Source organism: Octopus sinensis, linkage group LG2, assembly GCF_006345805.1.
Source record: "Octopus sinensis linkage group LG2, ASM634580v1, whole genome shotgun sequence".
Taxonomy (NCBI): Eukaryota; Metazoa; Mollusca; class Cephalopoda; order Octopoda; family Octopodidae; genus Octopus; species Octopus sinensis.
In genome coordinates, this window is record NC_042998.1 from 98,602,261 (window position 1) to 98,614,760 (window position 12,500).

General features: G+C 31.1%; 1 protein-coding gene across 2 annotated transcripts in view; it reads right to left on the reverse strand.

The window, feature by feature from the left end:
- The window catches only part of LOC115225425 (protein unc-80 homolog), a 318,484-nt gene that overhangs the window by 106,579 nt on the left and 199,405 nt on the right, over positions 1–12,500 (reverse strand). For both annotated transcript variants that reach the window (XM_036498583.1, XM_036498580.1), the window contains one exon: positions 11,536–11,589. In XM_036498583.1, coding sequence (XP_036354476.1) covers positions 11,536–11,589 — 54 coding nt within the window. The remainder of the gene's footprint in view (positions 1–11,535; positions 11,590–12,500) is intronic.

The following is a 12,500-nucleotide window of genomic DNA, read 5'->3' on the forward strand; positions in this document are numbered from 1 at the left end:
CTAATTGAGTGACTATATAATGTCATGCAAAAGCAAGTTGAGAAATGAAGAAAATTACTCTAACTTAGCTTATAAGAAATGTATTGGCCATCATTCCATTTGCAATTATTACAAATGGGATGATTCACAATTGCTGACGTAAAGACATCAAAGATGAGCTATAAATATAGAGATAGTTAAAGAGAAAATTCCGGAAAATGTTTAAATATGAGGATCCATAAATTTTCAAGACTGTTGTATAATCCCTTTTTATACCTGAAACCACTCCTAGTTTTATGATAAAAACTTCTTGTTTCAAAGGGATCTAAACTAAAACCTTCCATTAAAGTTTCATGTTAATCTATACTCCAAATACCAGCTTAATAATTGATAAGTTATCTTAATACTTTATTATTTTCAAAATTACTCGAAACAAAGGCAGTATATTTCTCTAGGAATATTGAAAAGAAAGAGTTAAGAACATTTATAGCTGCTGAACTTTTTGCATTCCCTCAAATGATGTAGTTATGGAATTTGAAATTGAAAAGTGCACTATGTTGAACATGAAATGAGGAAGATTTGAAGGAAGCCAAATGGGCAAACAATGAAAGTGGTTGAGAAAGGACAGTGGTATAAGTATTTGGGGATATTGGAAGCAGATGAAATAAAAGACAAAGAAATGAAATAAATTACCTGTAGAGAATATACAAGGAGAGTGAGAAAATTATTGCAGTCAAAGTTGGATTCAAAAAATGTTATTGAAGCAATAAATGCAAGAGCAGTACCCCTAATCAGATATGGAGTTGGAATTATAGACTAGGCCAAAAATGACATACAGAAACTTAACAGAAAAACTAGAGAGTTGTTGACAGTGTATGGTGCCCACCATCCAAAAGCTATCAACTGGCTACACTTAAAGAGACCAGGGTAGAAGAGGCTTAATTACTATGAAGAGTGTTACAAATAAAAAGAAAAAGCCTACTAGAATATTTACAAAACAGCACAGAGAAACTATTAAAGACAGTGAATAAGGAACAAGTGATCAAGTTTGGAACAGGAGAAAGAACACAAGAATGAAATTCAAAGAGAGCACATTAGACAAATTGAAGAGAAACCTTTGTGTGGTCAATTTTGGAGAGTCATTGAAGACGTATGTGGAAAAAATCCAGGGCAATTAAAAAAAGAAACAGAGAGCTTAATTGTAGCAACCCAGGATCAAATGATAAAAACAAACAACTTGAGGAAAAATGTATATGGAGAGAATGTGTCAGAAGAATGTACAGTCTGTTGAACTTGGAATGAGACAGTAGCATACATTGTTGCAGAATGTCCCAAAGTGGCACAGGAGGAAAATTATAAAAGTTTTACACTGGAAGCTTTGCCAGAAATGGAGATTTGAAGCTGGAGGCACATGGTATGAACACTGAGCTGAAAGAGTGTTGGAGTCAGAGAATTTAAAGATTTTGTGGGACTTTCCTATTCAAACAGATGAGAAGCTAGAAAATAATAAGCCAGACATAACAGTAATAGACAAGGAAAAGAGAAGCTGCTTATTAATTGATCCATCATGTTCATTTGATTCCAGAATCATAAAGAAAGAAGATGGAAAAATGACAAAACAAAAATTCCTTAAAATTTGAAATTGCAAGAATTTGGTATATGAATTTGGTATATTGTGCCAATAATAATTGGTGGATTGGGAAATAAGCAACAATATAGACAAATGATTGAAGGAGATTGAAATAGAATGTCCTGTAGAGCTTCTACAGAAAGTTTACCTCTTAGGAACAGGAAAGATTATCAGGAGGGTTCTAAGCACTTGAAAGACTAGTGAAAGCTAGTGGATACCTAAGGTTACAGATAGTAATCCACTACTCACATAAATCCTGCCAAGAATAAGACTGAACCTGAATCAAATCAAAGATAATAATAATAATTTCCACTATAGGGATGAGGCCTGTAATTTTATTGGGGGTGTGGATTACTTGATTATATTTATTTTATCAACTCTGAAAGAACAAAAGGCAAAGTCAACCTCACAGGAACTTGAACTGATAGTTTAAAGACATGAAATGCAGCCAAGTATGTTGTCTGACATGATAATGATTCTGACAACCCAAGGCCACAAACTTTGGGGTAGAATAAAATCAATTAGATTGGTCCACTTTTCTTGACAGGGACTTTTCTTGACTGGAAGGATGAAATGCAAAAAAAAAAAGAAGAGTTAGAACAAATACCAAAAGGTATTTTCTTTGGCACTCAGGTAATTTTATCAATGCACTGCTTTATGTTCAACTACTAATGACTCCTTACATAGATAGGCACATAAATAGACAGACAGATATTTCTAATATAGGCACAAGGCTGCAAATTTTGGGCAAGGGAAGAGAATGGGCCAATGAAATTAACCCCAGTATGTGACTGTTAAATCATCAACTCCAGAAGGCTAACAAATAAAATAATAATAACAATAACAATAATAATAATAATAATAATAATAATAATAATAATAAAACCTGAAGGCATCGTCGAAAATAGAAATGCAAAGATCCTTTGGGATTTTATGATTCAGTGCAACCATGAGATTGTGAGTAGAAAGCCAGACATAGTGTTAAATGAGAAAGAAAACAAATAATAATAATAATAATGGTTACTGAAAACACTTTCAATACAGTAACCATCAGAGCATCACAACAAATCACAGCACATACCCAAGGCACACAGAGCTGCGCTTGGTAGTGAAGTGAAAGTACGCTATAAAAATATAACTACTGACCAATAATAATAATAATAATAATAAATAATAATACTCCTTTCTACTAAAGCTATAAGGCCTGAAATTTTGGGGGAGGGGATTAATTGATAACGTCGACCCCAGAACTTGACTGGTACTTATTTTATCAACCCTGAAAGAATGAAAGGCAAAGTCAACCGCAAAGGAAATTGGACCCAGAACATAAAAGCAGATGGAGTGTCACAAAGCATTTTTTGTCTGGTGTGCTAATGATTCTGTCAGTTTTCCACCTTAATAATGATAATAATAATAATAATAATAATAATAATAACAATAATAATTTCTAACAAAGACACAATTTATGAGAGTTTGTTGATTAAATTAACCCCAGTTAATTGATATGTTGGCATTTTATTTCATAACAACATATAGATTATAGGTCTAATAATAATAATAACAATAATAATAATAATAATAATAATAATAATAATAATAATAATAATAATAATAATAATAATAATAATCATAATAATAATAATAATCTGTTCTATTAGGGACAGCTAGGATTTTGAGATTAGTGCTTCGGTATTGAATATCTTCCATGATAAGTTCACACCCAAGTTCCAAATCTTATAATTTGTGGAAAGAGACCTCTGACAACAGGATGCTGTCTGCTCTCACAAAATCAACCAGAGCAAGTAAGAGAGAGAGAGCTCTGAGAAGTAAAATAATAATAATGATGATAATAATAATAATAATGATAATAATAATAATAATAATAATAATAATAATAATAATAATAATAATAATAATGAAAAATACAAATAAAGAGCAATTGTAATTGGCATTATTACCAAATTAAATAATAGCACTACTAAGTTGAATAGCATAGTATGGCACAGCTATGAAAATTTATGCAGCAATAAATATTATATGCAGCAATAAATTATATATAGGCATCAATCTGATAAAGTAATAAAAATAATTATACAAAATTTATCCCATACATACACACATACATCTACATGTACAATCATATTTCCATATCTTCAGCTGTCACAATAGAACAATGTTATATATCATTATAAAGAAAGCCACTGCAAGTGATATTGCAGATCTTGTATTGCTCTGGCTTAAGGATTATTTTCATATTTGAAAAGGACTAAGTTAATCCAGAGAGCATTCAAAAAAATGATTGAAATGAATCTAATAGCATAATACAGGGTACTGTATTTATTTGTGTATAATATGCACACTTTCTTTTATGTAAAATGAAAGACTTGATAGTGTGAATTAAACAATGTTGACTTTACAGCAGGTGAATTTTTATGGTTTACATAGATAAATAAATGCAAAGGTTACTTACAAATTACTTCTTGTTTTGTTTAGGATATGTGAATATTCTCAATGTACTTTAAACAGCAATTATAATATATCTGACTAAACATTCCTTTTTCCATAGTGCATATTATACACAAGAGCACATATACAAATAGAAATAGACAGTATTCAAATATTACATTATGCTATTGGATCACTGAAAGTTTTATGTGCTAAGTAGCGAGAATGCTAAATTGCTATTAAATATTTGTATTGCATCATTAGTACTTTATTATGAACAAGATAGCTGACCCTGGAATAGCTTAGTCCATGAAGTTGCAAATAGCTACAACAAATATGTGCAAACAACAGGAGCACTCTATACATGGTGAGTGTTTCATTGTATTTCAGTGATAAATTGCAATTGCAGCCTGAGACTTGCCCTAAGTAGATAAAGTCCTTTAGGGTTGCCTCAGTAACTGGGTTATATGACTTATCACCATCAACACTAACATAGGAATAAAAACATACAACAGAGAATTAGAATGTTTATTTGGACAAAAAGAATAACTTAGTTTGTTAAAAACAAGTCAGAATTTTTGGTTTTGATAATTTTTCATTCAGATATTGATTTAAAATTTTTAAATGATTTAATGCAAACTGTTTAAAGTATTGTGCTTTCTGGCATGCAAGTCAAAGTTTTCAGGCCAAAATGTACAGCCACAAACGGTAGGTCAGTATATACCCCAAGATGACTTTAGGGGAACAAAATTCCATGTGAAATGCAGCATGATTTGGAAAGATAGGAATGTTTGAATATTTACACATGTTTACACTATATACTACATTGATTGTATGACAGAAAATTCAGTGAAAGATTTTGTAAAATCCATTTTTTTCTTCAAACTTGCAAAGGTTAGAATAAAATTAGACTTTTTGTCCATAATAACTATTTTTTCTTTTTAACCTGTAAACTTTGATCAAACAAAAGATGCATTAATTAACTGAGATAAAATTTAGTAAACGAGTAACTAAATCATTTAGCTACCATACCTTATAAAGATGAAATAAACAGTATAATTACACACACACGTATAATAAACTATGGCAATCACTCAGAATTGAAAATGATCTAGTACATGTATTACACTTTCAATAATTGTTTTAGGTGCCTATGTGGTAACAAGAGATGCACTTATTCTTTTGACTCTCCGATTCTTGATCCAAAGAACACTCAGGATGTGATAGCTAGAAGGAAAGAAGACTAACCAGCACTGGGCTGGTACTTTATCAACCCTGAAAGGAATGTATGTATGTATGTATGTATGTATGTATGTATGTATGTATATATGTATGTATGTATATATGTATGTATGTATGTATGCATGGATGGATGGCTGGCTACAAGACTGAGGTGACAGAATGATCAAGACTGAGCTATTGGAGACAATTGAAAATATATTATTGCTTGTAGAGCATTTGAGGAAAAAAATTTATATTCCTCAATTTCACGCTTCCTAGTGCCAACCGTCTTGTATAGTTGTTTCATAGAGTCAAATCCTGAATTATGTTTTGACAATCTTAGACATACCTTAACTTGTAAAACCATTAAACCTAAGTTGGTTATGTTTGTTAAAAGTATAAAATTTTGTTGATTCCAAATCAAAATTTCAGGACATGTAACTGCTTTTGAAAAACGTGTTACAAGCTGTTAGATCATTTTAAACATAGATATAATCATGAATACAGCTGTCCATATTTCAAAAGCCCTGGTTGCACCCATGAAACATACCATCTGAGGAACTTTTTACTGTTTCTATCTGCATTGTTTTGTTTCATTGTATCTTTTATGGCATATATATATATATATATTTATATATATATGTATATATATGAAAAAATTCCAGTCCAACTGGATTTTTTAGATGTAGAAGGTCCAAAATAATTTCCAAAGAAATATAGACCTGAAAACGGCAGTTGGTAGTTCTGTCTCAGAAATTTAATATATATTTGGGAACCAATAATATAGTCTCAATATCCCAATGTTTAAGAGTTTTTTGCATTTCTTGATATCTCAACCTATGATCACTACACACACACACACACACACACACACACACACACACACACACACACACACACACACACACACACACACACACACACACACACACACACACAGATGAATGAATATGGCCTTTATTCTGAACTATAAGGCTACGAAGAAATGAAAATCTCAAAATTTTGCAATTCATTACAAAAACAAGTAATAAATCAGATACTAGACTTACCTACTGATACCAGATCTTGAAATGCAATCAATTCTACACTGAGCATGTTTTCAATCCCTCATTCCCTCAAACCTACTAGATAATGCACTCAAATTCAGACTGAAGTGCAGTAACAAGGTGTACCAACCAGAATCATATATTGAGAATCATATGTAATACAAAGGTAATAATTGCAATATAGTATATAAATAGACAAAGGGATAGGTGCAATCAAAATTATTTACCTCTCTTTGTATTCATATTAAGAGGACACTTTAAATGTTTATAAAGTAATGGAATATCACAGAAGGGAATTAAAGTATCATTCAGTCAGTAACTCAATCAATATTTATTTATCATATGCAACATTGATAAGCAGAGAGAACAGAGTTCACTTTTCTTAATCAGATGTATCCATTATCCATTAACATGTGGTTAATCTACTGACTCCACAATAAGGTTTTTTTAAAGTTATTCCTTTAGTAGAACTTCATTTAGGAATTGCAAGTTAATGAAACACTGAGCAATTTTTCAGCACTTCTATTCATCTAGAATGGTAAAGATCACTTCCTTATAGAATTTATATATAGCTAGATCAGAAGTTCTAATCTGGTGGTAACATATTTTTGGGGTACTGTGAGTTCACAGGGGATGGCAAATATCAGTAGTGTTTTTGGAGGAACTAGATGTATAGAAGTGGTGGGGTCATTATTTTTCTTAGCAATAAAATATTTAAATCAGGTACCATTTTTTACCTTCTATCTTTTACTTGTTTAGGTCATTAGACTAAGACCATGCTGGGGCACAGCCTTGATGAATTTTTAGTCAAATGAATCAACTCCAGTTTTGTTTTTGTTTTTTAAAGTCTGGTACTTATTCTATTGGTCTCTTTCACTGAACTGCTAAGTTACAGGGATGTAAACACACCAACACTGGTTAACAAACAATAATTGTATTTTAAATCCATGTAAAAAAAAAGAAATGTTGAGATTAAAATATGTATGGGACATTCAGCAAAATGTAAGCAGAAACCTGACTGATGGAGCACCAATATGATTTCATTATATAAGTCCTCTCAGTCTTTAGTAATTTTCAGAAAAAGTTAATGTGGGGGCACTAGTTGGCAATGTTGGATAGGATAATCTAAGAAAATAAAGATAATAACAATCCACTAGACCAAATTAACTTATGTTTGGTTAAAATAATTTACTATTTTTTTGTTTACTTTCCAAATATGGGGAAGAGGGATTCTTGTGAAAGGTAGCACTGAATTATAAATTGTTGGGAACCACCAAATTAGACAAACTAAGAAGACAAGAATTAAGAGTCTTCACTGAAGATGTAGCACATTAAACAAAGTAACATAGCCAGGTATGAATCTAAATCTATAAACTGAAATGGCTGGACAGAAAATTGAGTGGTTCATTATTTTCACTGATAATTTTTTTGCTGGGTTTCTAAAGGAGGCACTCAGCTCTATCACATCAGTTAAGTGCCAGAAATATTTACTAGATTTATTGTGAGGTCTAGTCATTGACAGGCTTGATAGGTCTAGTCATTGACAGATACATCAGGTCATAAAAAGACAAACAACTGATTCTGTTGTACATGTGCATGAGATAAATAACTATTTGTCATTTGATTTTTAAATAACACTTCAGAGATGATATAACACTTCAGAGATCAATACATAGAAACAATTTTCTTGCCTCATTCAAGTTGAAATATTTAGTTTAAAAAGAAAAAGTTATATTGGTTGAAACTAAACATAAAGTTAAAACAATTGATCTCACACACACACAATTAAACACAAATACACACACATACACATGAAATTATTGCTAAATTCATTATGTATACATTTTAGTTTTACTGTGAAGGAAGACAAGTACAATCTCCTGCCTATTTAACCATTTGTTAATTTATATGTGATGTCATTTTCATTCTCAGGAATAGTTTTTTAGAGACTACTTCATATGAAATTTAAAATATTTAAAATATTCGTTTTGTGAATAACTTGCCTTTAATGGTGGATGATGATGATGATGATGATGATATACATATGTATCATCATTTAATGTCCTCCTTTTATGCTGGCATGGGATGGATGGTTTGACAGGAGCTGTCAAGTCAGAAGACAGTGTCAAGCTCTTTCTCTTTTCCCTTCTCTATCTCTGTATGTATATATATATATATATATATATATATATATATATATATATATGTCTATATGAGTTAGATGTTAAACTACCATCTCATATACTACTAGATGTATATCTATGTATTTATATTCAAGTGTTTACTGTTGCAGGTCAGTAGCGCAATTGAATAATAGGTATGAGTGGGGGTAAAGCAAACATTTTCCCAGAATTTATAAGGTAAATAAGAAAATGGAGGGGATAATCAATCGACAAACATCAGCCTGTAAACATGCATTTGGATCTATTTATCAATTAATTACAATCATAAGTAATCAAAATAAATAAACAAATAAATAAATAAATAAATGAATAAGAATAAATGAGTGAAGAAATACTAAACCCTTACAGCTGTTTCTACTTTGGGGGTGTCCAACTTGCCAAGATTTCCACATCATACCAGTAATATAAAAAGGTTGAACAAACATTGGACAGGGGTTGGACAACAATTAAGCCCCAAAGCTTCATCAGAGAAACCATAATGTTAGGAATCTAACATGTGAGGAAGTAAGATAAAATAATAAAATAAAATAAAATAATAAAAATAGTAAGGAATGGTAAAAAAGTCAATTCCAAAGTAATATCCATAAGTTATGGGATTACATCTTTTGGTGAAGAAAGTCACTTCCATAAGTAATTTCCATAGGTTATGAGAGTTACATCCTATTTCCATTTACTGGGGAAATAGCAATGGTAAGACGTTGTGGAGTGAGTTCAATGGGGTGGTCCATATCACAGGGGTCAAAAGTTAGAGGCTAATGGCTATGTAATAAAGTATCATAAAAATTAACAAAGTTAACTTAATGTGAACTTGTTTCGGGAAATCAATACATAACTATACTAATGAAGAAATAATTTGGATAAAACTTGAGTGCGATATTATTACTTATTAACAAAAACCTCATCCTAATGCCCCTATGCAGAGTAGGGTGAAGCCAAAGTTAATCCTACAACTTAATTGGTCCGCTAATATTTGAAAACAAGGGCGTTGTTCGAGTCCATCAAATCTATCAATAAAATACAAAACAAATAAAAAATATTCAAGGAATGAATTGTCTAAGGGGCCTTACATACTGAAGGGGTGATGAACTTTGTTAATTTTTACGATACTTTATTACATAGCCATTAGCTTCTAACTTTTGACCCCTGTGATATGGACCATCCCATTGAACTCACTCCACAACATCTTACCATTGCTATTTCCGGGGAAATTGCTATGGAAGCGACTTTCTTTACCATAAGATGTAATCCCATAACTTATGGATATTACCTTGGAATTGACTTTTTTTACCATTCCTTACTATTTTTGTTATTTTATCTTACTTCCTCACAATCCCTGTATATTACTGGTCTGATGTGGAAACCATGGCAAGTTGGACACCCTCAAAGTAGAAACAGCTGTAAGGGTTTAGTATTTCTTCACTCATTTATTTTTATTCATTTATTTATTTTTATTTATTTATTTATTTATTTTGATAACTTATGATTGTAATTAGTCAATAAATAGATCCAAATGAATGTTTATAGGCTGATATTTGTCAATTGATTATCCTCTCCATTTTCTTATTTGCCTATATATATATATATATATAGTTATATAATTCGTGATGTACTTATATGTATAACTATATATATGATACAAGAATATTCTCATTAGCATTTTAACATCCATTTTCCCATTTTTTCATGGGTCAGACAGAATATCCTGAGGCAGATTTTCTATGGTTAGATACCCTTCCTGTCACCAATCCTCACTTGTTTCCAAATAAGGTAATAATCCCTAGACTACTGAACAACAAACAGCTTAGACATAGTTATGAGCCAGTTTTATTTATGAAAATCACACAACTGTCAAGAAGCCCGAGACCACCTGTATTGATGTCAAAGCTTTTGTTTTGTTTACAGTCTTTAAAGTCGGCAAACACATATAAAGACAAGGAGAAATACAAACTCACACAAAAACACATATGCATACAAACACACATATACATATATAACAGGCTTCTTTAGTTTGTGTGTACCCATTTGACTCACAAGTTATTGGTTGACCAGCAGTTATAGTATAGTATGTTAGCTGGCAGCATTCATGTGGAGGGACCAAACTCCCAACCACATTTCTAAACCCAACCTCTTAACTATACATACATCTCTCTCTCTCTTTATATATATATATATATATATATATATATATATATATATATATATATATATATATATATAATACACACACATAATATATATAAAAATGCTTTATTTCATGTAATAAAGCAATAAATGGAACCAGTATTTAGAACTTTTAAAATCAGAGATTTATACATAAATATATTGTGTACTAAAGAATGAAAATAGAAAGAAAATGAAATCTAGCAAAGAACTGAAGTTTTATCAAGCTGGAAGAATACACCTTTGAGATAGACAGAAAATATTTCAACTTCCTTCTCAGATGGAGAACCACAGATGCCACGGTAAAAGTATAGATCTAATTTACACTGTTTTATTAATTAATTAGTTATTTTTGTCTTTTACATAAGAAAGCTTTTAGTACTTTTGGGAAAAAACTGCCAAGTTTATATAAATAAACTGTGGACCATGTATTATATCAGCAGTACCACACACACACACACACATACTGATCAGTCATTTGTGAATTAATTTGTGCTGTTGTGATATCAACTACAGTAGAGAGATGAAAATGTTCAATCAAGTAAAACATAATTACTAAATATATGTGATTTATTTGTGATACAAAATTTAACAAGAGTGACTTAGAGTTTGTGAATCAGTTGTGATATAAAGTTCAATATTAGTACTAATAATCAGTGACTATCCGTGAGATCAACTGTAACACACACATATACACATACACACATAAACACAAACACTCACCAGATGTACAGGAAAAAAAATTTTGTGACAAAAGTGGCAGAATTTCAGCTTTTAATACTACAAGTAGCGGCAAAATAAATCCAACTACTAATTACATGCAAAGAAAGTAGAGCTGACAATATTTTTGCCAATTTTAAAACATCATCACCTATAAGAGGTAAAGTTGGAGTAGGAGAAATACTAGGTTGATAGTGATTCAGATCTGGAAGAAAGTAAATAAATCAATAAAAGATTTCTTCAAATATTTGTAGTGGATAAAGACTGTAGATTAAATAATGGTGGTGGTGAGACATGGAAAGAGTATACAATACTATAAGAAATAGAGCAACATTTTATAGATACTTTGTATGTTATGATTTTATAATATCGAGATAGTCAACTAAATACTTAAGAGCATTCCAAAAGTCTAGCAGTCTTGAAAATATGACATTAGGTTATTAGGTTACTTGACCTGCTCAGTGAAAAAGCAAGTAAAATTTAGTCACCCATCCTCTCATACACATATCATACATACAAAGCAAAATATTCTATTAGGTTTAAAAACAAGGTCCATCTTTTTTAAGTCTTGAATCTCAATACAGTATATCAATAATGGAAAATGTATAACCATAGATAGAATGAAGATTAGATATGTCATAAAATTTGTTTTGACCATATATGCTGCAGGTAAGTGGTGTACACATTTGAGGTAAGGCACAAGAACAAACATCTCACTGTAATTAATTTAGTACCTCATCAATCTTTGTTCACCTCTTGCTGGAGGTTTCAATTTGCATTTTCCTCCAGAATGACAGAAGAGTTGAAGTATATACAAATAATGGTTTCAAATTTTGGCACAAGAGCAACGATTTTGGGGAGAATCAGGTAAGTCAATTGCATTGACCCCAATGCTCAACTAATATGGATTTTATCAAGCCTGCAACAATGGAAGGTAAAGTTGACCTTGATGGAATTTGAGCTCAGCATGTAAACAGCTGGAAGAAATGCAGTTAAACAGCTAAGCATTTTGCCCATTGCACTTCTGATACTGCTAGCTCACCAGCCTAAAGTATAGCTGATTACATTTCTTCTTAAGCTTTGTGCCTTATTAAAAGATATTTCTACAACTTGTTA